The sequence below is a fragment of the Cydia amplana genome, chromosome 16 (genome assembly GCF_948474715.1).
Source record: "Cydia amplana chromosome 16, ilCydAmpl1.1, whole genome shotgun sequence".
NCBI classification, from domain to species: Eukaryota; Metazoa; Arthropoda; class Insecta; order Lepidoptera; family Tortricidae; genus Cydia; species Cydia amplana.
Genome location: NC_086084.1, coordinates 7,845,295 through 7,873,291, shown reverse-complemented (window position 1 = coordinate 7,873,291; position 27,997 = coordinate 7,845,295). Strand labels below are relative to the sequence as shown.

At 39.2% G+C, this 27,997-nt stretch overlaps 3 protein-coding genes and 1 long non-coding RNA gene across 4 annotated transcripts; 2 read left to right on the top strand and 2 right to left on the bottom strand.

Moving 5' to 3' along the window:
• Positions 1 to 131: 131 nt before the first annotated feature.
• Positions 132 to 8,303, bottom strand: LOC134655525 (uncharacterized). Its single transcript, XM_063510992.1, has 8 exons — positions 8,131 to 8,303; positions 7,821 to 8,057; positions 6,924 to 7,221; positions 6,068 to 6,243; positions 4,202 to 4,324; positions 2,477 to 2,619; positions 960 to 1,131; positions 132 to 264 (listed from the first exon to the last, which is right to left on the bottom strand). Exons 1-8 carry the CDS (start codon positions 8,236 to 8,238, stop codon positions 151 to 153), a joined length of 1,371 nt encoding a protein of 456 aa, XP_063367062.1. The 5' UTR covers positions 8,239 to 8,303; the 3' UTR covers positions 132 to 150.
• A 2,865-nt stretch (positions 8,304 to 11,168) lies between these two features.
• On the bottom strand, positions 11,169 to 19,586 carry LOC134654981 (polyadenylate-binding protein 2). Its single transcript, XM_063510435.1, has 6 exons — positions 19,432 to 19,586; positions 18,267 to 18,414; positions 17,014 to 17,146; positions 13,586 to 13,715; positions 13,015 to 13,151; positions 11,169 to 11,287 (listed from the first exon to the last, which is right to left on the bottom strand). Exons 1-6 carry the CDS (start codon positions 19,522 to 19,524, stop codon positions 11,251 to 11,253), a joined length of 678 nt encoding a protein of 225 aa, XP_063366505.1. The 5' UTR covers positions 19,525 to 19,586; the 3' UTR covers positions 11,169 to 11,250.
• Positions 19,448 to 19,864, top strand: LOC134654999 (uncharacterized). Its single transcript, XR_010097402.1, has 2 exons — positions 19,448 to 19,570; positions 19,658 to 19,864. It is a non-coding gene; the product is annotated as an uncharacterized LOC134654999 (long non-coding RNA).
• A 247-nt stretch (positions 19,865 to 20,111) lies between these two features.
• LOC134655173 (SAGA-associated factor 29) lies at positions 20,112 to 25,884 on the top strand. The gene is made up of 8 exons (XM_063510625.1): positions 20,112 to 20,216; positions 20,296 to 20,404; positions 20,543 to 20,689; positions 21,335 to 21,460; positions 22,030 to 22,257; positions 24,199 to 24,360; positions 24,828 to 24,923; positions 25,751 to 25,884. Exons 2-8 carry the CDS (start codon positions 20,366 to 20,368, stop codon positions 25,841 to 25,843), a joined length of 891 nt encoding a protein of 296 aa, XP_063366695.1. The 5' UTR covers positions 20,112 to 20,216; positions 20,296 to 20,365; the 3' UTR covers positions 25,844 to 25,884.
• The last annotated feature ends 2,113 nt before the right edge of the window (positions 25,885 to 27,997 follow it).

Below are 27,997 nucleotides of genomic sequence, written 5' to 3'. Positions count from 1 at the left end.
GTTGCATTTTTTGCGTCACAGCAAAAACTTCTCATGTACTAAGTATAGGTAAAAAGGCATCGCTATTTCTGGCCAAGCTAAACTAGCAGATAACAACTTGTAAAAGATGCAGTATCTTTAGGCTGTGTCACAGAAGGCGGCCGCACAGCCTCAGTAGGGCAGGATGTCTTGCATGGCGTAGCGCCAGGTCCACCGGCGCGCCAGGCTCTCGAAGCGCGCGCGGTCGCGGACGTACATCTCGCCTAGCTCGGGTTCCATGCACACCTGGAACATTTATACATTGTTTAGTCATTCAGTAGTCGTGAAGTATGGCTGCTGGAAACAGCTGGAAAGTAGAATTTTGTAGACCAGCGGTTCTCAATCTTTTTTTTTGACGGAACCCTTTTGGAAAGCGAAATACTTGATGGAACTCTACAATAAAAAAATAGTTTTTAGAAGTGTATTTTTTTATTAATAAGCATAATAATTATGCTTATTTTATAATTCTAAATTAATCTAAATTCTTGCGGAACCCCTGCAGGGGTGTCGCGGAACCCTAGGGTTCCGCGGAACACACTTTGAGAATGGCTGTTCTAGACGAATAAAATGCACAGTTTCACACTATTGTCATTTTTTGACATTCCGCCCTTTGAGTTCGACCAAAGAATCATGCCTTAACCACGAAACATCAGCATAAAGTGTAGTCCAGACGAGACAATTTTTCGCCAATCTGATGAAATTGTCCGATCGAATCAGGCCGTGCGGACGCAAACGCCAATTTGATTCGCCGATCAAATCAGCAGGTGCGGATACAAAAATGCCAATTTTCGAAGTTAGTATCTATGGAATGCAAATTGGTGATTAAATTGTGTAAGCTAGATAATTGGCGCCAATTATTTTCCTGATCAAATCGGTCGATTTGCCCAACTCGCCTGGACTCCACTTTATATATATTATATAACCACAGTAAAAAAACTAACGGCAGTATAGGGGTCCGTGAGCAGGCTCTGTATAGAGATGAGCACTTTGCTGATGGTGAGCGCGAGCGACCAGTTGTGGTGCACGGAGTCGATGCCCACGTCGCCGTGCCGCGACACGTTCGGGTGCAGGATGCGCGTCAGGAAGCGGACCACCGGCGGGCTCATTGGGTACCTGAATATTAATCGACAATTGTTGAATAACAAGAATTCCGAGGGATTTAGCCCCCATTCGCACGAGAGCTTTTTCAACGCGGGTTAAAAAAGCGCTTGAATCTGTCTGCACTCGAAATTCGATTTAACGATCAAGGCTTAACACTTTGACTACCGAGAACCCGCCTGGTAGGCACTCGTAATGTTTGCTCAGATACCGGACAACCCGCCCAGCGGGTTGTTTTGTACGCAGATATAGACGACCGGTTTCTGGGGTAGTGCGCCGTTTTTTGCCCGGTTGTGAAAGTGTTAAAGTCGAAAATCCAACAACGCTTGATAATAAGCGCCACCGCTGTCGTGTGAATAAATACACATGTATCCATTTGTGTCATTCAAACGCTTTTTTAACGCGCGTTGAAAAAGCTGCCGTGCGAATGGGACCTTACGTTACGTTCACACTAATATGGAAGAGCGATAGAGAGACACAAGGCGATTCGATGGCGAAGCGCAAGCGATTGTCACTTTGGCTAAACCACCAGTGATGACCAGTGCGGGCGATGGTATTACACCGTCGAAGGGTAAAACGAATATAGGCAAGTCTAAATCTAATGAATGAAATCCGCCGCGAGTGCGCACCCATGTTTGCTGTAGATTCGCTAGATCAGAGGGCCTACTGCGAACACCGTAGTTCTCGAATTGCGGGCATATTTCTCTTTAAGGCGTAAAGCTTTGGATTCCTCCGAAAACGGTGCCGTCATATGACGGCCGTCATATAGCGGCCGCAAAAGACGGCCGTCTTTACGGTGGCGACACGTGGAAAGTACCACGGCGTCATAACACACCGTCATCCACCAAGGTCAAAGCGGCAAATTTGAAAATGTAGGCGCGATGGGACAACGTCCCATAGAAAATTTGAATTTCGCGCCTTTTCCTACTAACAAGATTTGCTTGATCATCTATAATTTACTTGGAGGATGAAATATCATCAGAAGAGGAAAATAATCGTAGTACGGAATCATTTATTCAAATCTCGTGTCATTTATTCAAAATGGCGTCACCGCTATCTAATAAAACGTTCACGAAACTATCGACACCGTCATGACGGCCGTCATCTTACGTTACGTTGACAATCAACGTAACGTAACGCCGTCTAGGAAACCGCGCCATCTTGTTTACATAGACAACGTTCAAGTGACGTCAGTCAACGCTATATAGCGGCCGTAATATGACGGCACCGTTTTCGGAGGAATCCAAAGCTTAATTAGAGTGAAAAAAAAGACGTCCGCAATTTTCGAACTTCGTTGTTCGCGGTAGCCCTCTGGACTCATCTTATGAGAACTGTGCCGTATGTTAGAAGCAGTACTCACGCGTAAGGCACCTGTATGTACAGGTAGAAGATGCCGCCCTCGTACGGGGAGCCCGCCGGGCCGGTGACGGAGGCCTGCCAGTGGCAGCAGCGCGCGTCCAGCGGCGTCGCCGCGATGCCTTCTGGCGGGTCGTTGCGCATCATCTGAATCATACACTACAATTATAATACCAGTATCGACTTGATTAAACACTTGTCACAAGCACATTGATTTTAAAATATGTGACGTTATCTATGAAAAGGGACCTTATTGTTGTTGGCGCTTACGCCATTGTTAATGATGCTCCGATATAAATACAATGCCGCCCGACGCTGTGTGGCGTAAGCGCCATCGACAATAAGGTCCCTTTTCATAGATAATGCCCCATATGTATATCTTATCAACTGACTATAGTTGGACGTTGGACCTTAGGTATGTCTTTGTAACAATTTTGTTTGCATAGGTGGCGCCATCATAGCTTGCCCCTTTTTCTATGAAATTTGGCTTAAAGGGCTGGCATCCAGGGCATTAAAAAAACAAAAATTTGACACAATTCTAGGGATTGACAGGGTAAGCTATGATGGCGGAATCTGCTAAATACTTCGAGTGGCCAACCCCATTGTCAAAACTATGTTGACGATGGCTCACAAAAACAACACACATGACAAAACAGAATCCATATTGTAGTTAGGTGTGTCTTGGATGATAAAATTGCATAATTATTTTGTCTAATTATCTTAGTTGCTTAGAGAAATTAAACAAAAGTCAGGAATTTATAAATATCTGGTTAGCGTCTGTTGTCACGTAGGTAATTTGATGGCAGATCTAGGTAGATCAGCAAGGGACATTCCTTTCCATCTTGCGCGAGCCAACTCGATGCGCCCGGTATCCATTGCGCGCGGCTGCCGCGCGAGCCAATGTTCGATGGTTTGCCGCGCGATATGGAGACGGGGCTTTCGATGTGACTATTAGTAGTGGTAATTACTTATGAGCGTTTTCCAAAAAAAGTGTACATTTCATTCATGTCTTCAAAATATTGACTTCTTGGGCTCATTTTACTCAGAATCATTTGTACATTCATGCCTCATACATGAAAAAATGTGTCCCAAAATTTTGTATGAAAAAAATTTTTTCCAGTGCGTCACGTTCATACAAATAAAAAAAAATTTCATACAAGAATGTGACGATCAGGAAAGGACATTTTTGGACACATTTTTTTATGTATGAGGCGTGAATGTACAAATGATTCTGAGTAAAATGAGCCCAAGAAGTCAATATTTTGAAGACATGAATGAAATGTACACTTTTTTTGGAAAACGCTCGTATATGGTAGTGTGGGAACACACTTGGATAGCCAATCCCACTACGCAGCGAAATTGAATCGGCGCGCGGGACGCGCGGGGAGTTTGGCGTCCATGTATGTTCTCACGAGCCCCGCCACTTCTTTCTGTACCATTAAAGTGTGAACACGTATTATAAATATATAATTAGTAGTTCTGATTTTCAATGGGTCACCACCTAGTCTCCTAGACCTTGAGCGTGATCATAATGCGTGATCAAGACCATAAGTCGCACAGTGGTGACCCCGACTGATTTCTTAAACATCAAGATTTAAGCCTCAAGGTCAGCGATGAACGATCCACCAGGAACCCTGAGAAGAGCCCCGGCGCAACAGCCAGCCGCCCTTCCGGTCGCTCCTCCCGCAGACGGAGGCGCCGCCCCATCCCACAGTAGGTAGGTACATACCTTGAGCTCGCTGCGGAGTCTGTTGTGTCGCCACGCGCTCTCCTCGCCGGGCGGCTGCGCCTGCACGCACATCTGCACGAGGCAGTTGCGACAGAAACAGGACTCCACGAGGGACTGGTACACCTGACAAAAGTTGATGATGTGAATAGTAAACACTACAAAAAAAAAAAAGAACCGTCACTTGAATTATTTCATTTCATTTCATTTCATTTATTCATGCTAAACAACATACACAAATATACACAAATATAAGTACATGTCATATTATGAAACCCGGATGGGGCATAGCAGATAACTTATTTTCTAGAACTTAAATGCTAAATTATCCTAATTACAATAAATAATAAATAACAATATAACAATATATACTAAACTTATGCACACTAAACATTTTTGTCACCAAAATACTCTCCTATATGGTAGTAACATTTGTCAACTAAATTCTTTTTTAATTGTTTAAAAAATAGTATATTGTTCTTTTCTCCCTTTAAGGTGTCACTTAATTTATTATAAATTTTAATTGTCATGGCGTGTGGACTTGTACTGTGCAATTTCATTGTAGATCCTGAGACTGTAACTAGATTATTTTTGAACCTAGATTCGTAACGGCGGGTCTGATCTAGAATAGAAGTGTATAGTTGCGGGTTCTTTCTGACAAATTTACATACCTCATAAATGTATATGGAAACTAATGTTAACATATCATATTTTCTAAAGTAAGGAATACAGCTCTCTGGGATTTTTATATTGGCTAGTATGCGTACACACTTTTTTTGAAGGATAAAAAGATCTTCGACATCTGTACTGTTTCCCCATAGTATGATGCCGTATGTAAGCCATGAGTATGCGTAAGAATAGTAAGATGTAATCGCGGAGTTAAAATCAGTAGATCTCTTAACTTCCCTTAATGCGTACACAAAAGATGATAACTTTGATTTAATTTTGGCTATATGTTCCTTCCAATTAATATTTGAATCTATAACGAAACCTAATAATGTTGCTGAGTCCACGAAATCCAATTTTATGCCATTTATGTCGAAATTTAATGATAGCGGTTTTTTTTGATGAGGTCTAAATTGAATAATTTTCGTCTTTGAGATATTTAGTTTTAAGTTGTGGTCTCCCATCCATTCTATTACAGAGTTTAATATGGAATTTATATCTTGATTTGTATTTGTGCCGTCGTTACATGAAGTTAGAATTGAGATATCGTCAGCGAAAAGTACGCAATATTGGGCTAATGTTTTCGGGATATCATTAATGTAAATTAAAAAGAGCAGACATCCAATTACACTACCCTGAGGGATGGAATGCGTGATGGGCTGCTGATCAGATTTGACACATGTTATTTCGCCCGTTGTGTGATCCAAAAACTCAATTGCAACACATTGTTCTCTGTTTTTGAGGTAAGACGTAAACCAATCGTGTGCAATTCCCCTTATTCCTATTTCATATAGTTTGTTTAATAGCGTGTCGTATTGAACCATATCATATGCCTTAGACATATCTAGTAATATGCCAATTGCGTATTTTTTATCATTAAGTATATTTAAAATTTCTAATATATATTTGTATGCAGCCAAAGTAGTAGAACGGTTTTTCCTGAAACCGTTTTGAGCGTCATCAAAAATATTGTACCTTTCACAAAAAGAATATACGCGGTTGTACATAGCAGTCTCGAATATTTTAGAGGATGTAGGTAGAAGGGCCACGGGGCGATAGTTACCGGGGTCGGTTTTTTTGCCTTTTTTATATATCGGTTTTATAATTGATTTTTTTAACATTTTTTCGTTCATTCGTTTTATAATTGATTTTTTTAATTATGTAATACATTGAAGCACAACCACTTGTTGTGTTGTGTTGTACCTTGTACCAGTCCCTGTTCCTGGTGAGCGGGCGGTACAGCGGCCAGCGGCGCGCGGCGAAGGCGGCCCAGCGCGGCGCCCGCACGCGCGCGCGCACCAGCCCGCGCCAGCGCGCGCACACCGCGCCGCACGCGCTCAGCGACAGGTCGTCCAGGTAGCTGAAGATGCCCAGCAGTACTGACGCAGATAACTCATTGTAAACACTCACTTTGCTTTCCATCCTTTGGCATGCCATGGCTTCTCTACATGCAAATTAACATTATTAGTCTGCTAAGTGCTAAACTGCTAACCAGACCTGTGTGTAATTCAGTCAAGTGTTAAATGAAATTGTAATGAAGGAATTAGTAAAGGCGAGGAGCACCCACATGGGCATACGGACTGATTAAAGCCAGTCAAATTAATTAGAGATTAGAATGAAATAAAATTATTATCACAAAAAAACATAAATAGAAACAACATGGACTATTTAAATTGTCAGAGAATTGTAGAAACTTGTCACAGATAATGAAGGATAATGACTTCAAAACAGCTGTAGAAACACAACGGAAAACAGAAGTATATCAAGTATAATAACTAATAGAGAGTAATGGAGAATTCTAAGGGAGGCCAATACCAAGAAGCAAAATTACACCCCAAGCAAACTAAAACTTGGCACCCATATAGATCTCAATTCTTTTTCCGGAGAAGTCAACAACAATAAATATTCTAAATATTGAACTAGGCTCTCATTTCACATTAATGTTTTTGATGGGATTAAATATTCATCAATTTCTAAAATTTGTGAAACAAACACTTAGTTATTATTATTGTATTAGTTTAGTTACAATCTATAAATTAATATTAAAAAAGGTACCAACCTTCTGTGGGCAACTGCGCTATTAACTCAGGTGCCACATTGTCTGGTGGGCGCGGAGTAGACAAGGCCTGCAACGAATGTGCAAGACAGGGCGGGGGCCTCAGTGCCAGTGGTTCAGGCCTCAGGGCAAGTGGTTGAGGCATTTCTTCCTCATTGTCAGGGATGTCGGGACGGTCTGGACCATGAGCCAAGCCATTCCCATTTGTGTTGGTGTGATTGCCACTTCCACTTCCACTGGCGCTTGCTGCATTGCCAGGGTTACTGGCTTCATCTTCCGGGCTTTCACTATCTAGAGAATTCTGAAAAAATCCAATCAAGCTGTATTAAATGTTGAAAATGCATTATAATGCAGTAAATTAGCTATAGTCAACCTGCAGTGATCTAATCTTTTCCTTTCTAGATGACATACAAAGTCTTAAAAGTATTTCTTAAGCTTTTTTTTTTCGCTCTACATGCCCAGTTTAATTTATTTAGGAATGATTTATTTAATTTATTGTATGTTAATTTATTGTGTTAATCTTTGTGTGTACCGTTATTGTTTGTTTGTAATTGTAATATGGATATCTTGTCCGAAGTAAAAGCTTTTTTTAATTTAATTTAAGTTCTTTTTACATCTCTGGTCTGGTCTATCGAACATTATAGAGATAATTTCTTGTGGAATGTGTGAAAAAAGGGTCAAGTCCACAGTCTATCTAAAGTACCTACCCACCGTAGATAATGTAAATCTAAAGTTTAAATGGCAGTGGCATCAAAATAAGTCTGTCTGGCTTTTTAATATATTTTTTTTGACTAATTTACTTTATCTTATCTTGATTAAAAGGTGTAAATAATGCATACACACTTTGAAATATTCAAATTTAATCATTTTTATGATAAATAATTTCGCAATTTTACTTACTATGTACCACCAGCTAGCAGGCACCATACAGACTCTATTGACCCTCCGGTCCGAGCTATAGTTGAGATCTGAAGGCTCGTCATTCCCTGAATCTCCGTCGTCAGTCTTCTCACTGTAGTAGTATGAATTAGGACAAAATGACGGAAAATTCGGGTATAGAAACGCATGGCAAGTCACGCACACTGGTTCTCCGAAACTTGGCCCATAATAACCGTTGCAAACATGGCACGTGGAATTCTACAACAGTACAAGACTTAATTGTGTTACTGTAAATATAAATGTCGCACAACATGCATCTAGCACAACTTACATTAAACTCGAAGTCAACAGGCTGTTCCAACGGGTTTGGTATTAACTTGTCATCATTTTCCTCCAATTTTTTAATAAATTCGTAATATTCTGCAGTAACAGCGGACATTTTTAATGTATCCAACTGTACATCTCAAAAAGAAGAAACAATTTCAATAATTCTACTGGCAAACAACATAATTGTTTTTATTTCATTATCTTATGCGTTGCATTGTATATGTAATATATGTATTGAAAGACTGAAGTTGACCTGGGTGACAGCTGACAGGCATGAGAACGTTCGGATACGTAATACCAAGATATTATGTTGTATAGCCGGTTAAACAACTTTGTCAGTAGAAACTAGAAAATGGCGTGAAATTCAAATTTTCTATGGGATGATAAAGTGGAGTCCAGACGAGAAATTTTTTCGCCAATCTGATGAAATTGTCCGATCGAATCAGGCCGTGCGGACGCAAACGCCAATTTGATTCCCCGATCAAATCTGCTGCAGGTGCGGACACAAAAAGGCCAATTTTCGAATTTAGTATATAAGGAATGCAAATTGGTGATTAAATGTGTGTACGTGTGGACGCTAGATGAGAATGGCGCCTATTATTTTCCTGATCAAACGGTCGATTTGCCCAGCTCGTCCGGACACGGTTTAACACTTCACGCCTACATTTTTTAATTTTCCGTCAGTGGAAAAAAGCGGCAAATTTAATAAAATGTAGGCGCGAAGGGTAATCGTCTCAATAGGGCGCGCGTGTTTAAGGATAACATCTTGTGGTCTTAATCGGTTAAATAACTGTACATTGACTTGACACTTCACGCCAAAGCAAGTGCTACAGTTCACAAAATTGTTTTCTTGTGCATTGTAGGTTCTGCCATAGAGAAATAAAAGTAAAGAAAGAGTGATAAGTGATAACCATACATCAGTTTTCTTACCAAAGCGCGAGTTATTTCGTGGTCGACATCTAGCGTCAAGTAGCGGACATTAGAGAATCTTTTAGATTATCAGTTCTGCTAGTTGACAATAGATGTCGCGGCAAAGAAAAACTGTAACTGTAATTCCATAATCGGATGCCCCAAACTCTATTTTCGACTTCTGCTTATAATATTAGTTGTAGTCCTCCTCCCTTCATCCCCATGTAAAACTCTTCAAAATACGTTATCCATTCTCAAAGATGGAGGAAGAGGATTTTCGGTCTGTTGGCATTTGTCCAAAAAGGACATCAAGGAGGTCATCGAATAAAACAACAGAGTTCTTTCTTAAAATTATTCTTAATCAATATTTCTCATTCATTCAGCACATTTTTTTTGCATTTTCTTAATACTTTTTGAGTGCCATTTCATTTTTTTCAAAAAAATTAACAGGAAATATAAGATGACATAAATTAAATCACTGACACAATATGGAACATCCATTAAAGTGTCATTCAATAGAACTTGCTAACTATGTAAACAAACCGCCATACTAAAATTGACACTAAATGTCAAATTACTAGTAACTTTTGTTTACATAGTTCGCAAGTTCTATTGAATGACACTTTATACAACCAAATGTGACTAATTACTTCTATTCAAAATGTTGTAATATTTAAAAGGTGATCTTACAACGAACAAGAAAAACTGTACAACACAATACAAGAAAAATACTGTAGATCATTATAATTGATAATTCATACTTTAAACTTGTGGCTAGCATATCTACATCTCTAATGTTATCCGCATGTTTGCATACCATCACCTCGTGTTAACATCTAAAACTCGATAATGCTACAAGATCAAACATCTAACAAAATTATTAGGCACACCTATCCACGCTCCACAAACGCTTACAATTAATTATCTATATTTAGATAAGATTCACACCGGTCAATAGTAATTTCTGAGTCATTTAAAATAGTTTGTAGTCACCTTCGTCAATATTTCTCTTAGATACTATTTCAATAAGCTTAAACATAATCCGAGTTGTTCCTCCCTTAAATTTTCTATTTAATCATGTACAGTGTGTGTACAGTCAAATAATTTAATTTCCTACCCATTTTGAAACTGTCACAGTGACAATAGTATCCAGGCCCCTATTTCACCACGGTGACAGGTGCGACAATTGTCGACAGTACTGTTACTGACGTCACAGACCTCCATAGACTACGGTAACCGCTTACCATCGGACGGGCGGTGTGCTTGTTTGCCACCAACATATTAATTAAAAAAAAAACTTCATTATATCGCCAATAAATAAGTACTTATTTTGTGAAGCTAATGACAATTGTCACAAGAAACACGACAATTGTCATGAAATTCCGATACAGAACTCATTTTCTGTCAAGATTTACCGAAAGTTCTATTAAATCGTGTGACAATTGTCATCATCATCAAATCGTCGTAAACTTCGAAAGAGAAATACCTGTATTTTGCCGATCTAATAGTTTTTTAAAATAATACAATGGTGGCAAACAGGAATACGGCCCGCCCGATGATAAGCGGTAACCGTAGCCCATGGATGCTTGTGACGTCAGCAACAGTGACATTTGCCGAATTGTCGCACCTGTCGCCGTGGTGAAATTGGGGCCGGTCTCTCGCGACTTTCATATCGATTGTCACTGTGACAAAGTACGAAATGGGTCGGAAATTAAATTCTTTGACTGTATCTGCATACTTAACCAGACGGTTTGGTCCTGGTTCGTCGTATTCCTGTTTCGTCGGATTCCTGATTCGTCGAAATGTGCTAAAAATGCTGGAAAAAGTACGATCACTGGTGATTACATTAAATCTTCATATTTAGGTAGTAAATACTGGTTTACTGCACGACATATTTAATTATATGTATATAATTCCGACGAAACAAGAATACGACGAACCAGGAATCGATCCTGTTAAAGTCGGAGGCGGCTAATATGGTAGTTTCCTACCTATATTACTCTTTCAATCTTGTCAGATCTCGCAGAACTGCAAGCGGGACCGTGAGTTTTATTTGTTAGACGACTCCGGCAGCGGCGACGGTGCGGTGGAAAGAAACGTGAACGTGCGGTCGGGGGCGGGAGGAGCCTAGTCGGCGCGGGCTCGGCGTCGCGCGGCGGCGGCGGGTCCACTAACGTTAGAGCGCTTACACTACGCGGGCGGCCCCTTACCGCACTCAGTAAGGGGAGTAATACATGCCGCGCCTGTAACCTCTGCGAACAAGGCACGACATTAATCTCTACCTTAGGACGGTATTCCATCTGTCCAATATCTCGGTCCGATGTGTATTTGCGTCTCTCATTTTGTTTAACCCCTCATTTCCCAGGACCTCTCAAATCCATACAATTCCGACTCATATTGGAGCCACAGGGAAATGAGAGGGTTAGACGTGATGCACATTGGACAAAGAAATTGGGCAGGTGGAGTACCACCCTTAGCCTGACCAAGACACGGATGCACTACTGCGCTCATGCAAACGTCCCCACGTGCAAACTGAAACTAGGAAGAGGAGGAAGTATTGAAAATACATATGTCTTTATCGAAAAACTTTATTCGTCATAATAGAGTAGAGTGGGTATAAATTATGTTTCTTTTTTGTCAACATAGTAAAAATAAGGGACTTTTGTTACAATTCTACATTGTACTTCTCGCTACGAACAAAAGATGTCACGACTGACCCACATGCATACCTATCATATTATAATAAGATGCACTTTTCTTTGAGGACATAATTCATAAAATAATTTCATCAGAACTCCTTTTGGAGAGGACCATGCCATAGCCAGTACTCGAGAGCCAACTGTATCCACATAGTGAAGCCAAACTGAGCTGCATTCTAAAACATTTTGTCGAGCACTACTAAGTCGAATTACAAACGAGTACAGACAAATTTAATAAAGGTACAACACTGATTATAAAAAGGCTAAATAATGAAATACTAAACAAAAAAAGGAGTAAAGATAGATTATTTAGAGAGTAACGGGCTCCTAACGTTCCTATCAGAACAGCCATGTAGCAAAATTACAAAATCGTCCGAATTACTGGATCGTGTAATTAATTAGTTACTTTCATGTATTAGTAAGTAAGTAGTACAAGGTTAAGAAATTTTATGATACTGACTTATGCTTTTTGCTACCATGGAAATCAGGATTCATGTCTATATGATAAGTTAGATATTGCACAACCCAGCTGTTTGGGGGATATTGTAATTTTTCTAATGGCTATTCAGATAGGCACCTACTCAAACAGCAAGTGCAACGAGAGTGCATTCAATCACCAGGGTCCTAAAATAATAATAATATGTAACGTAAATTTAAACAATAGTTTCATTGATAATCACAATTTTGCACTTAGGCAAGCATGACATTACATAATACCAATTACTCCCCTTTCGGCCGATTAGGTACCTATCTGTTTTATTCCCAGAGACGAAAACTATGCAAATGTTAGAAAACGACAGGGTGCTTTACATGGTACAGACAGACATTAGAAGTTATTTCTATTAATTAATATAAATCTGTTAATTATAACAGACCTGATTTCTGTTAATAAACTATCCTTGTAATTCCGACATCGGATACCTATCCAAATTATCACTGTAGCCATATCAAATTTAACACGCCGGATACATCAAGTATTTACGAAATTCAAATTTTGTCAGTCTCTAGAAATAAAAACAGACCACGGTAAATAAATACATAAGTAGGGCATAACATAAATGAAAGAAACCATACTCGTATACGGCGACCATGCACAACCTCTATAAAAGTGTAAACACTACGTCTACAAGTAATTCGATCTAATAGTGCGCGAAGAGCGTCCTCGGCGCTAACCCGCAACCAGGGAATGGTGGTACATTATTCTGAGCCCCCCCGGCGGGGCGGTCGGTGGAGGCTCAGACTTGGCACCTTGGCCGGGTCGGGGTTAGTACGGGTTGTACCTGCCGCGCCGCACGGGCCGGTAGCCGGAGTAGTAGGACGAGTAGCCGCCGCGGAAGCCGCGCCCGCGCCCGCGCGCGCCCCGCGGCGGCCGGTTCGTGGACGACAGCCCCGGCTTGTTGGTGCGCTTGGGCATCACCTGACACAAAACCAACATATCAGCCCGAGACTCGCACTCTACTAACAGTATCGGGAAGGCGGGTCTGAGTTTGGGCGTAAAATATGGGGCTCACAGCATAGCGGCGAGACGCACTTTTATACGCTCAAGCTTTATGAAGGCTCGGGCCCCGTAGACAACGTGCCAATCGCTAACACTCCGTAGCGAACGAAACGCGACTGTCACTTTAATATGGAAGAGTGATAGAGAGACACAAAGCGTTTCGATGGCGAAGCGATAGCGATTGTCACCTTGGCTCATCCTTGGCTAGTAGGCCGCCTGGTGAGACAAGTAATCCTTATTACAAAGACATGGTTCACTGACAGTGAAGTGTTGCTGTTAGTACTCCGGGCGGCCGCGACCGTGATACGACCTCCCCATTCTTATTAAAGAATAAATTCTTAAAATGGACTCACCTTAATCTGACGCCCCCTAAATAACGACTCGTCCATGGCCATGGCGGTCTGTACACTGTCTTTGTCTCCGAACTCTATGTACGCAAATCCTTTAGGATGTCCATCAAACTTATTACATAATATTGTAACCCTGTAACAAAAAATGCATATTTATATTCAACTAGGCCCCGCCCGTGACTTTCCCTGCATAAAAAACTCATATACATACACTCTTTGAATTCCATTTTTACCTCATTAGGAGTTGGATGTTGGATAACAAAAAAAACCTTCCTGGTGTAGCTCTGCTACTTTTCCTTCGACCATATTGTCAGGTGACGAGCAAAAGTCACTAATTACTATAATATATTAATATATTATATGTAATATATGTTTAGTATTTATGTATGTAGCATGTATTTTATTTTATAATACTATTTATGTATTTTATTTACTTTTGGATATTTTGGTTAGTTTACTTTTAAATTGTCACTGTGCATTTCGTAAGTTTGTCTAATTTGAATTCTCCCCTCGTCTATTCGAAGGTTAGCTGGAAGAGATCCCTTAAAGGGATAAGTTCGCCTTTGTAACCTTTATTTCTGTAAATATTATGTATACCTGTGTTGTGTACAATAAAGTGATTACTACTACTACTCTCGGAATAATAAACCAACAGGAACCGCCATTAACAGGCGTTCCCCTCTGCCAAAAGTCGGCGGCCGCCGGTCAAGGAGGTTATATAAAACTAGTTGCCATACGTCATACGCCATTCAGCAAACGTCAGTCTAAGCGGAATGTTAGGAGCAGAAAATGCCGAATTGTAGCGTTTTCTCCTGTAAAAACCGATCGGAAACATCTAGCGTACTTAAAAAACACGTTTCTTTTCATATGTAAGTACTATTACATGTAAATATTATGAAATAGTGCACTAATTTAGCAAAAAACTAAAAAACATTGTCAATCTGAAAGTGATACCACTTCATGGTACTAGATCTAATTTAGGGTAAAATTTAAAGAAGACTTTCTAAATATTCATTATGTATACCTAACTTCTAATTTGCGTTGCTTATTGTTATATAATTTATATAACACATTATTTTTCTATAACACCTTATTTTTATATCAACATAATCCATTCAATGAAATAAATAGTATAAATCATAAATAACGTGATAAGTATTACCGATATAGGGTCATTGTGCAGTTTCCGTCCATGCTCTAGGTAGTCTCTAGTTTTCGTCCACATGACAGATTAGCAAATAACATATTTGATATTTAATTTGCTACTTGCCAAATACATTTTTTATGTAGATAGATATATTGTCTCGACATTAAGGATTGCATTAAGTCCAAATTTGTGCAGCAATGTAGATTTATATTCAATTTCGTCAAGTGGACGAAAACTAAAGCTGGTCGAAAACTAACGCACTACTACTGTTTAAAAATTCATTTTTTCTTAGTTTCTATCGTATATTTTTTATTTGACATGTCCAACGTTTGTATTGTAATTTATTTATTATAAGGTATTTACTGCCGTCATTTTCCATAAATAGGCACTTTTAATTTATTACTCTGGTATCACTCTACCATAGTTAGTGATGGGACACCATAAAAACCAATATCGATAAAATCTATATGAACATTATAAATATATTGTTATTTTGATTTATTTTTTTAGATTTCCAAAAGATGCAATAAATTTTAAACATAAGTAGTTTTCAGCTTATCAAGCCATCGAAAACCTAAAAATATTGCAATATCAGTCACGTTTTAAATATCTAAGAACTGCATAAGTAAGTTTGTAATTCCATATAAATATATGCTATTACAAAGTTACTGTTGCAGTTCCTACAAATAGTAGGTAAAGTAAAGGTACACTACGATGTATGTACGATGTGAGTATGAATAAAGATGTGTTTAGTTATGATATGTGTATACATAGTATGGGTATGAGTACCCGAAAGAAGGACTGTCTACAAAAAGAGATGAGATCCCATGTAATGTTTTTGTTACATGTTCTACTACAAAAAAGTTTTGACATGTAATGCTAATGTGAAACCAAGTCGGTTATTTTAATCAGTGCCAGGGGGTGTTAAAACCGTATCAATAAGATATCTTTAATTTGTAATACATATCATGACTTGGCAATCGCACATAATGCTTTACTCTTACCGTACTCGTAAATATATGTAATGCTCAAACTGCAACTAGCGTTATGTTCAAATTAGAATTATTTTTAATAGGTGACGATAATCCTTATGTCATTATGCAGCCGTGCGATGTCCAAGTCATTATACGTATTACAAATTAAAGATATATTATTGATACGGTTTTAACACCCCCTGGCACTGATTAAAATAACCGAACTTTTTTGTAGTAGAAGCGTTGCGAGACTTGCACCTTTTTACATGTAATGTTTTTGATGGTTATAATTGACTAAAGAAGACAGTTAAAATTCAGTCAATAAAATATCGACAATATTATCGACAAGTCCCTCGCACTTCTACGTTTACTTAGAACTGACATCATCTCGTTCACGGACAGGGTTGTCTGTGTTTGTTCTTGTATTTGTGTGAATATAGTTTATGCTAGTGTTTGATAATTTTGTCGTGTGCGTGTGTAGCGACGCATGCACAAAATGCATTAGTGTTTACATTATTTGTGTGCGTTCCTCGCCCCCCGCGCCGAAAACGACAGAATTTTTCACATAGAAATTAGTGCGTGTCACCACTCCATATTGGATTATTACTCCGAGACTACTACTACTACTAAAATATTTAAACAAAAATCTACCTTCTTTTCGTACTAATATGGTTCACTATGGCAATGAACTTGTGGAGGTACTTAGTGGCTTGCTTGTCACATGACGATATTTCCTTCACTATTGATTTCAAATTGAACTAGCATTTTTTTGTGTGGTGGGCCTTAGAGGTTATAAAGTGTTCCTATTGTGAAACGGTAGTTTTAAAACTTTTAAAGGGGAAGGAGGAATATAGCTATATACCTAAATTATTTATTTACAAATAGGCAATCTACTTCCAATAAGTGTAACAGTGATTTGTTTCTTTAATTATTTTGAGAACTAGTATTTAATTACAATAATAGAAATAATGTTTCTTTTTTTGCCACTGTTGACACTGTCGTTAATAGTATATTACATACAGTATAGCAAGAAATGTCTCAGATCAGGATCACACATAATTGTCACACACCAACATGTGATCAGAGGCTTTCTTTCTTACTACTATTTGTGTGTTCGACGGAGCCAGAAAGCGGTAAATTCGTTTAGTGGCAGTGGGCCCAAACTTGACACTTTCTGGCCAGCCAGAGGGCAGTAATAAAAAGTACGTTTTTCAACCAAGCATGATTTCTAAAACAGTGAAATGTCACTAAGGACGCTTAGATGGATCATGACATCTAAACAGTAATGCTAAAGTAATATTAAAATTTACCTATTAATGGAGCCACAGCCATGAAAGTGTTGTTCAAGTTCCTCAGCCGTAGCCCCGTAGTCCACATTGCCCACGTACACGGATCTGTTGTCTGCCTCTATCTTCTCCTCAATCGACATGTTCAGTGGACTTGCTGTAAATAAATTGTGACATTAGTATTTATGATCCTAACATAAGTTAATCTTAACCTAGTAATAGTGTAGTGCTTTTGGGGGTAAGTTTGCCTTTGTACAGTTGAAATGTGCAATAAAAAGACAAAGATATGTACATGTACGTGGTGTCAATGGAAAAGAAGTTTAGGAATCCCTACACAATAAAAAAATACACAATTCAAGAACTAAATCTACCCTTTACTGTACATTACACCTTAGTTACTTCAAGTTTGTGATTGAGATGTTTTCATGCATTGAATTATGTACATTATTCTATATAACAAGAACCATTTGGTGAGGTGTTGTGCTTAAACATTATCTTTACTCAATTCATTCATACTAGAAGCAATGAAGAGAAATGCACACGCTTGAACCAGATGATGCAGCAATAGGGATGATGACACATGTTGAATTTTATAACAAAATCTAGTAAAACAGATAGCAAACGAGCAACTTATCACAATAATGTGGATATTAAAATAAAATATTGAAAAATTACAAAAATAGAGGTCTTGAAAGTTTCAAAATTTCAGTTTTTTTATAACTTCCAAAAACGATAAAAGTAAGGGTACCATTCGATTCCTTACATTTCATCCAAAAAAATATTGTATAGCAACTATATAGATAAACGCAATATTTCACCGACAAAAACGAAATTTTCTTGTTTTGTAAATACTACAAGATGGGCTCCCAGAGACCTTGACGTCACATTCCCTTACCGTTTTGTTTAGGGCGTTTCGCGAGTGAAGTGCGACTGTCGGCCTTTGACTACAATTTCTGACTTTTGTGTTACTTTAATGCAATGGGTCCCATATAGACATTTGATCCTAAAAACAAACCCGATCGATTGATACCATAAATGAATATTAGTCATGTAGCCTATTGTATTTCTCTGTCTGAGTTCACAGATTAGAATAAACAAAAAAAAAATCGAGTTATTAAGAATAGTAAAAAAAAATAATCCTAAAATTTGTTAAAAAAAAAACAGTTGTAAACGATTATAATCTGTTGGGTTTTAACATCATATAACTATGCTACCACTGAATCTTTAGTCAGTCAACCTTGCTGCAGTGTGCATAATATAATAATAGTGATACTCACTGAGGCCGGGCGGGCTGCCCATGCTCATCTGCTTGTCCACCTCCGTCTGCATCTGTTTGAGCTTCTCTGCCTCCTCTTCCATCTCGCGCACGCGCGCCTTGATGGCCGCCAGGTCTGGCACCTCTCCCCCGGCTGCCTCGTCCCCACCCTGGAATCGTCATTCTAATATTACTAGCTTTATAAAGATTGATAGTAAAATTGTTGGATTTATTTTTTATATAAACATTCTGAAGTCAAATTCGAAGCTCTTATTTTCTGCAAAAAATTTCCAGATATGGGACAGTTTAAATAGTAAGCTAAAGCGCTATCAGCAGAGTCAGCGGGGGTGAGCTATTTATAATTTGACATGTCTTACGTCATATTATAAGGATTTTCCTTAGCTCACCCCCGCCGAGCTCTGGCTATCAGACTTGATTTTTTAATGTTAAGCTAGCAAAAAAACTATCCTTATTGCATTACATCATACAAAGCATGCTATGCACTGCATTTCTCTGTAGTGCAAGCAGGTGCTTAGGCCTCCAAGTTCACAGGGCCTCTGAGAGCTGCAACTTTTTCAGGAAACTTGCAGTTTATCACTCTATTAGTTGTAAGAGGTTACCAGTCAGGAACAAGTTTTTGATAGAAAAGCAGCCTCTCATTGCAGATTTTATCGGACAATAAGATTAAAGTGAGCCATGGAGTCGATATTAACATCCTCATACTTTAACTTAATTTATTTTCCTTCTAGCCTAGCTATTTATTTATTTTACTTCAGATTGCTAGTTAAGTAACAACTAGGGTTGGTATGGTAAAATTAACTAAATATATAAAGTAGAAATTCCAGGATACTTGAACTAAATGCTTATTGAGTTCCAATATAATGGTAATATCTGAATACTTCCACTAAAACACAGAATTAGGGCCATGAAACTAGCACAGTACACAAAAACATTGCACTGTGCAATAAATGTTTTGCATTCCACATTTAAGGGTATTCATTCAGTGAAACAGGAATGGAAAACCTAAAATACAGTCTGTAAATTTCTGGTTACAGCTTTTAGTAACGTAACAGTACCTATAAAATTATTAAGAAGTTGTTTTGTATGGTAAACAGAAGCTGGTTGTTGTCAAATAACTGAATCAGATGTAGATTGTTATGGGAGTTAAGAATATAAGGTGTACTTACGCCAAGGCTGCTGTCGGTCATATTTAGGGAACCGTTGGTCCCGTCTAGATGATTGTTGTCAATCGAATCTAAATAGTCATCATTATCAGCCATGTCAGGGAACCACTTGTATCATTAATACAATATTTAAAGATTGCGGGTTATCTGAAAATGAACACTACATGTAGAACATAACAGTAATCACCGAGAAAATATAATGATTACGAAGATGCTACAGCGGTTTAAGGCTATCGACGTACCGGTAACCAATTTTGTTCATAAGCGGTTGACCTAAATAGAAAATATGGTTACCACCACTTACTTTCGGTCAACCGAATATTTTATGATGGGGGAAATTTCACAAACATATCATTATTTTCCAGATATTTATAGATTTGTTTGGCAAAATACTGATAACTGAAAATTAAACGCCAAACCAAACACTACTGACAAATGACAATCATTGCAAACTAAAAATATAATGACAGCTGCAGTTAGTCTATGGCCAAAAAGCTGCCTCTACACGTGGTAATTTCGGTATTGCACACTTTGTACTACGGTTAAAACAATTCCCTGAATAGCCTGAATGAATGAAAACTTAATTCCATTCATTCATTAAGTGTCAGCCGTCAAAGTTGTCAATCATTTCAATCAAGCTGTTTTTTGGCTTTCGTATCATTTTCGTATACTCTTCAAAAGCCTTGTAAAGGATTGAATAAGACTAGCGGTTTGTTTGTAAATAATATACAATTTAAAAAGTAAATCTAATGGTTATCAGTTTGACTTGGCGTGAAATTTCTATTCTGGTAGTATTTTTGTCGTATTCTACATTCCAGTTTATTTATCAGGTTTTAGTGATTTTATTGTTGTTATTATCGTCTTCAGATATTCGTGTTCAGCACTTGGCTGCACGTTGGATATTTAAGCTGGAAATTGTCTACAAAGTTGTCCAACAATGCCGCTAACCGCTGATGTTGCGGCACAACAAGTACAGGTGATTATTGCTTTGCTTATTAAATTTACTAAAATATTTTTTAACGTAACATCTTAATACAAGGTTTTTGAAGAGTGTACTCATTAATATAGTAATATACTAGTGTAACTGATAGTTTCCTTCATAATTTCTTATTAGGAGCGACTTAGAGCATTGCACAGGCTGATATATGAAATTGAAGCTGAAAGGGGCCGTAATGAACAATGCATAGAGTCCATATTAAAGGCAGAAAAAGCAGCTGAGTCTCCACCTTCAAATGAGGATTCTTCCGGATCATCCCAACAGGTACACCCAGAATGGAATTCATTCATAAAGTGGCCATACACTTTTGTAGCTTGCTGTATGCATGTTTTTTTTATTTATTTCATTGTTCACCTAGCACAGCGGTCGGCAACTAGCGGCCCGCGGGCCGCATGTGGCCCGTGAACCTGTCACTTGCGGCCCGCGAGCCTCCCTGGCTATTTTGTATGTAATATTGACAAACAACAATGTCTCATAAAGTCATAAATATTAACAAAGTATGGCCCGCGTCAACTTCGTTAACAACTATGTGGCCCTTGACTGCTAAAAGATTGCTGGCCGCTGACCTAGCATATAAGAGCTCTGATTGCATATAGATGCAAGAGCCTATGCTCTATGATTAGTTTGCTAAATGACAAGGTTTCAATTTTGTGCCAGCCTGAAACAGAAACTTACTGAAATAGCGTTTTTTTTTAATAGTGTGTGGTTCCCAGATCCAGATACATTTGAAAGTCTGCCCACTTTAATTGAACCCTGGACAGGTCTACACTTTATAATGACAGGCTTAGTTGTACGCTATTAACTGTAAAGTAGATATTTTAAATAACAAATTGTTGTAATTTTTGGAACAATTATACATTATCCAGAATTTTTCTTAAATACCTCATTTGGAATGAAATTATTTTATAGCAAATGCAACTGAAAAGCTTGTACAAAGCGGGACTTGCAGCGGCCGAACAGGAAGAAAGGGTGCTCCGCGCGGCTCTCAATCGGATATACGAAATTCGAAGTATTAAGAATGAGCGACGCATTCAGGTATTATTTACAAATTTTTGACAGTTTGAAACTTATGTACTGATTATTAAAAAAAAAAAATTAAAAGTGTAACCTTAAAATATTTGTATTCTATAAATCTATATTTCTTTTAAAACTTGCTGTCTTTGCAATATGCCACCTGAAACTTTGGCAATTTTAATGAATGTTGCCTTAAAGCTAACATGTTGTAGAAGAACATGTACTTAAGGCAGTAATATAGCAACATGGAGATATTGATGGCGTTCGGGTATAGTAATTTCGGGAGCCGCTTTGGATACTGGCAGACAAGGGGGACCATAAGGACCATATTGTAAAATGTAAATTTAAATTGTTATCATTATTTTATTTAGACGATTTTGACATTAATATTGTTCCTAATTCCATAATTATTCGGTATTGTACATATAATTTAAGTTTTGATTTAATCCGATTGTATTTTATTGTATTTATTTCAGTTAATGCATGTTAGACACTGAGCAATGTAATGCCAATTAGCACGTAAGGTTTATCTGTAAGTGCTGATTGATTGAAGTGAATAAATGAAATGAAATGAAATAAAATGTTATCAGGCGCGGCACGCCGGCAACAAGGAGACAATCGGGTGCGGGGCGCTGATGAAGATGCTGCTGTCGGCCGCGGCCACGCTGCCGCTGCACGTGGGGCGCGGCGGCGGCGAGCGCGCGCCCGCGCTGTGCGGCGCCGTGCCGGCCGACCCCGGCCACGTGGCGCGCGCCGGCGACGCCGTGGCCGCGCTGGTGCGCGTCTCCGACAAGGAGGAGAACTGGATCCTGGCTGAGGTCGGTTAACCCTTAAATGCATAGTGTTGCCAAATGTCTACAAAGCATTAGACAGCTCACAGATTAAGGGTTAAACTAATTCTATTTGTTCATGTATTAGGGTTCCGTACCCAAAGGGTAAAAACGGGACCCTATTACTAAGACTCCGCTGTCCGTCCGTCCGTCTGTCACCAGGCTGTATCTCACGAACCGTGATAGCTAGACAGTTGAAATTTTCACAGATGATGTATTTCTGTTGCCGCTATAACAACAAATACTAAAAACAGAATAAAATAAAGATTTAAGAGGGGCTCCCATACAACAAACGTGATTTTTGACCGAAGTTAAGCAACGTCGGGCGGGGTCAGTACTTGGATGGGTGACCGTTTTTTGCTTGTTTTGCTCTATTTTTTGTTGATGGTGCGGAACCCTCCGTGCGCGAGTCCGACTCGCACTTGGCCGGTTTTATTCTTCTAGGTTTATTTGGACGGATGAAGACTGTTAGTTTTTTCGAAGCTCTCCCCGCTAGGATGGCTTTATGTAAACTGGAAGACTAGGGCTGGCCTCCTCCTGATCTTCGAGCTAGCCTGATTGCATTCTAAAAAAGCTTAGGGCACTCGTTATTCTAAATTAGAATCGTCTAATGCAAACATAATATTCCATAAAAAACATATTGTATATCAGATAGATACAACCAAACCGGGACATAGTCAGGAAAGAATTAGCTTATGAAATGACGTCTGAATATAATTCGGTCACATTTGTTAATTATGTACAGTCACCATCCGATATATGGGAGCGGCCAAGGAGCTCACAAATATCTGAACACGCCTCTATTGTAAAGGTATTGGAGCGCGTGCTCAGATATTTTTGAGCACCTCGGCCGCTCCGATATATCTGATGGCGACTGTACAGGGTCAATCAACTATTTCTTGTTGTTATTCTGTCCCATCAGCGAGGAGACAATAGTAGCATAGATTGTTTTCTAACAATCTACACACACAGTAACATGGTACAGTAGTTCTTCTGAACTACTGTACCATGTTCTACTGACATGCTCAGTAGATGTCCCATTATGGAAAGGTTTTATAACTACCACAAAATGCAAGTTTGGTTCATTTAAATACGAAAAACCTAGAATTTTAAGAGTGACTCAGGAGACCGTAACCATAGCAACGTGTGACAAGAAAAAGTTGATTGACCAACATGATCGATTCTCCTGAGCTACTTTTATGCAGTGGCGTAGCGTGGGTCTCGGCCGCTCGGGGCGGATGAAAATTTTGCCGCCCCCTAGCTTACGTATTTCAATATAATAAGTGCGACTGATATAGTTCAAATATTTATACGATATTATCGGTATTTATTCTGATATTTTGCCGCCCCCTAAAAGTGCCGCTCGGGGCGGGCCGCCCCCCCCGCCCCCACTACGCTACGCTACTGCTCTTTTGCCTGAGCAGGTGGCACAAAATAGATACAGTACAGAAGTCAATCACATGTATGTACTTCACTTTTCATACCTACGCTCGGCGGTCGCTCTAGGGTTGTCAACTATGATTTATGCACAAAAAACTATCGTGATAGTGGCACTCGTATCTAGTAGTGGCCGGGGCGGGGTGCATATCTACCTACCTAACTGTTCTGTTTAACGTTAAAACGAACCATCGAAATACAAGCAGATACCTACTTACCTCTCTGAAACCACTGGTAGCTTAAAAAGCGAGAATTCACCGTTTAATGTTGAATTTAAACAACCGTCCACTGAACAGTCATAATAACTTTATTTTTGTTTCTCCATTATTGCACAAAAAAGCTCACAGACGCGTGTCTCAAGCGGATGGCACTCGCGCTCGCACTGGTCCCAACCGGTCCGAGATATCGTGTCCGTGAGCAGTGTCTATGTGTGCGTTGCTCGAGCGCACTTTGTATGTAGATTGATTTCTGTACTGTATCTATTTTGTGCAGGTGGTGAGCTGGCTGCCGGCGCAGGGCAAGTACGAGGTGGACGACATCGACGAGGAGCAGAAGAACCGGCACGTGCTGAGCAAGCGGCGCGTGGTGCCGCTGCCGCTCATGCGCGCCGACCCGCGCACCGACGAGCACGCGCTCTTCCCCAAGGGGGCCGTGGTCAGTTACATTATTCTCGTCTCTTACAAAAACTTTCTTTCGTATAAAAAAAATGTAGTATATGTTACCCATGTATTAAAACGAATTTATACCTTATTTAATTAAGTAAATAATTAGAAATTTATTAATATTCTCCTTTGCTGCCTGAAACACAGGAAATCTTGAGGGGCTACCGCGAAAACCGAAATTCGCAAATTGCGGGGATCTTTCTCTTTTATTCCAATAAAGGCGTAATTAGAGTGACAGAGAAAAATGCCCTCAATTTGCGAACATTGATTTTCGCGGTAATAGCCCTGGTTCCTCAAGAATTTGTAAACCACTTTTCTCTAATAACAATTCAGTCTTTATCAGCAACCACTGTACAAAACTTTTTTCGATATATTATTTGTAATATTTATTCGCCAAACTCGGATGATCGGAACATACGACAAAAACAATTTAATTGTTTGCATTATTTGTACGTACAGGTGATGGCGCTGTACCCGCAGACGACGTGTTTCTACCGCGCCGTCGTCAACCGCCTGCCCGCCTCCGCCGCCGACCCCTACGAGGTCTTGTTTGAAGTAAGCTATTTTGTTACCCTTTTCAGTACTGTAAGGTTAGGTTATTTAAATATTATTCCTGATGATATGCTAACATGGAGCTGTTCTGATGAGTGGTGATACTGATGATGAACTGCATATCGAGTTTAGGTTTATTAGATAGGTCACGAGAAGTACTAGCAGTAGTAGTAATCACTGTATTGCACAACACAGGTTTACATAATATTTACAGATATAAAGGTACAAAGGCGAACTTATCCCAGGGATCTCTTCCAGCTCACCTAACTAGCAGCTAGTAATAAAATGGTTACAAAAAAAATTGTCAGTATCTTATTTTAACACGTTCCCTGTCTGGGTGCCCCCAATGCGGAGTCGTGAAGCTTTTTTTCAGGAGTCCGTGCTTTCCACTATGGGTTCACATTCACAACTTCAAAGTGAAAGCACACTTGGATGTATGACTTTGTCATATCATTTTGTATGGGGACAGTGAACGTGTTAATCCCATGTAATATGCTATTCGATACGTGTTACAGAAACAGTATGTGTTCGACCCACTGACAATCCAACCTCTAGACTGAGCTTAGGCCAATTCTTTCATGAAACCGATGCTGCCAAAAATACGGGGGTGCGGGGGGACGAGGTGAGCGAATCCCGTGCCGTGATTGGTCCGTTCAAAGACACGGACCAATCACGGCACGGGATTGACTCGAAGATGGAGTAACGCTACCGTATGTGTGGCAGAGGGGGTAGCGCGACTATGCTATGTCTAGAGGTTGGATTGTCTGTGGTTCGACCCATTAGTTTGTCATAAATCGTGTTGTAATAATGGGCCCTCGTCGCAATGGCAGGACTCGTCGTACGCGGACGGGTACTCGCCGCCGGAGCGCGTGGCGCAGCGCTACGTGATCGCGATCAAGGAGGGCAAGGGCCGCGCCACCTGACCCGCGCCCGCGCCGCGGGTCCAGCGCGTCGGGACCGACTCCGCCTCGCACCTAGCCGACTCCCTGCTTTAAACGACTAGCTCGGTCGACGACACGCTGTATCGTGCGGTGACTCCCCGTATTAGGCAGTAAAACTACTAAAGTCTATTTTTTTATTCGTTACTAAAATGACATTTCATAGTATGAAATGACACACCGAATAAAAAAATAGACTATAGTGAAACTCATAATGGCATGAGGCGTTTTGAAAATCTCCCGCATCCCGCTTGCGGGCCCTGTCGACCAATGAAACTGAGCCTTTAAAGCGGACTTCTCATTGGATGCGCTTAAATGAAGCTGTACGACTCACTCAGTACATTATCCGGTAACTCTGGCTGTCAACACATATGGAGCTATACAGCAACATCTACTTCAGCTGTTAAACTGCACGATTTTTTCTTGAACTTTACACCTCTATGAGTATTATGTTAAAGTACTACACCATAATACATTTTCTATACAAAAACAAGCGTCCCATACATACTATACATATGTACTTCAAAGTAAAAAAAAAAACAGACTGCAATGAATTCATCTATGCTTAACGAGTGCAGCACGCAACGCAAGCGATATAGTTTCCATCCACTTGACGGAATAACGATTAATATATTTCATTTATAATTCGCTACTTGCGAAATGTTATTTTTATTTAGATAGATCTATTTTGTGCGCCAAGTGAACGAAAACTAGCGCCATAACCCTGCTAGGCACAGCCGGAGATGTGCTGTATACGCATTCAGTGTGGATTCCGTTGTAATTTTTTAAATGACTTCAAAAAGGGATATTTGTTATTCTTTATTGTATGTTCCCCGATCTCGAGGATGACTGAATCGATTTTGGAAATGGATTTATGATATTATGTTACTTTAATGTTCATGCCAATTTTCATGTTATTTTAGCATTAAATTAGTCTAGGTATAGGTATCTACTCGTATAATAACTATGGTTAGTTTAGAATTTAGTCAGTAGATTTGATAAAATATTTTTCTACTCCCGTACTTTTATTTGACATTTAAAGGGTCGTGCACACACCTTTAAAACCCTACCCTATAGCATAAAGTAAGTATTCTGTGCCTATAGTTGTCAAAACAAGTCTTTAGTCTATTCCCCAAAAAAGCATTTGTGCATACACGCAGTATCTTTTTGGCACTTTTTCGATACTTCGTGTTATGACCACTTAAAAAATATTGAATGAAATACATTGTTGCCAACCTTATTTTAAATGTCATATCTGACAAATAAGTGAACCATAGACATGTTTTTTTTTTAATTTCATTCATTCTTTTTCCGCCCGTCCCCTCCATTTTTTTGCTACTTCTTCAATGAAAAATATTTGTTAAATTTACAATTTTATTTTAAAGTAAGTGCTTGGTCGTAGAAAAAGTATTGTATGCAACGTTGTTTAACTGAGTCAAAAAATAAACGTGGCGTCTTTATTAACAATTTTCGGCTTCGCCTCAAATTGTTACTTACGCCACTCGCCTATTTTGAACTCTCTTAAACAACGGTTGCATAAAATACTATAAATAAGCTTGTAATTTGACGTTTAATATGTAATTCCTTATCAAGGCTGGCATACCACATTCGACTTTAAAAATGTGTTCTATAACAAATGAGTAAGACTGTATTTTTTTAAGAGGACATCGTATCGTCCGTCCAGTGGCGCCCTCATTAGGGGGATTTTATTTTCTAACAGACCAATTAATTTCTGTATATTAAAGTTGTACTTTCCAATTTTTGATCTAAGTATACATATTACGGAAAACAGTGGCCACCATTTGCCGTTTGGGTGATGGAGCAAAAATAAGCAAAATAAAACTGTGACAAGGACCAAAAATTTAGGGAATCAGTAGGACAACATTACTGGATTATACAGAAATATATTGTTTTTATTAGAAAACACAATCTTTCTAATGAGGGCGGCACTGGACGGACGATACCCTCTTAACTAGAGCACTAATAAGGGTTTTATACTTAGCATAGATGCTAACCTAATCCAAATTTAAAATCAGAGATATAGCTATTAAGTAATCATGTAGCGTTATAAAATATAAATTAGACGTATATTAGCTATGAACTTGGCCACAGAAAAGATGAATTTTGTTTTTCTTACTC

Excerpts from the sequence above, each read along its gene's own strand:
- LOC134655525 (XM_063510992.1), bottom strand. The coding sequence starts at position 8,238 with ATGTCCGCTGTTACTGCAGAATATTACGAATTTATTAAAAAATTGGAG. Across the intron at positions 8,058-8,130 it reads CTGTTGACTTCGAGTTTAAT|AATTCCACGTGCCATGTTTG; the intron begins GTAAGTTGTGCT and ends GTACTGTTGTAG. Across the intron at positions 4,325-6,067 it reads GGAACAGGGACTGGTACAAG|GTGTACCAGTCCCTCGTGGA; the intron begins GTACAACACAAC and ends AACTTTTGTCAG.
- LOC134655173 (XM_063510625.1), top strand. The coding sequence starts at position 20,366 with ATGCCGCTAACCGCTGATGTTGCGGCACAACAAGTACAG. Across the intron at positions 20,405-20,542 it reads TTGCGGCACAACAAGTACAG|GAGCGACTTAGAGCATTGCA; the intron begins GTGATTATTGCT and ends ATTTCTTATTAG. Across the intron at positions 20,690-21,334 it reads CTTCCGGATCATCCCAACAG|CAAATGCAACTGAAAAGCTT; the intron begins GTACACCCAGAA and ends ATTATTTTATAG.
- LOC134654981 (XM_063510435.1), bottom strand. The coding sequence starts at position 19,524 with ATGGCTGATAATGATGACTATTTAGATTCGATTGACAACAATCATCTA. Across the intron at positions 13,716-17,013 it reads GGCTGTGGCTCCATTAATAG|GGTTACAATATTATGTAATA; the intron begins GTAAATTTTAAT and ends TTTTTGTTACAG. Across the intron at positions 11,288-13,014 it reads CGGCCCGTGCGGCGCGGCAG|AGGTTACAGGCGCGGCATGT; the intron begins GTACAACCCGTA and ends CCTTGTTCGCAG.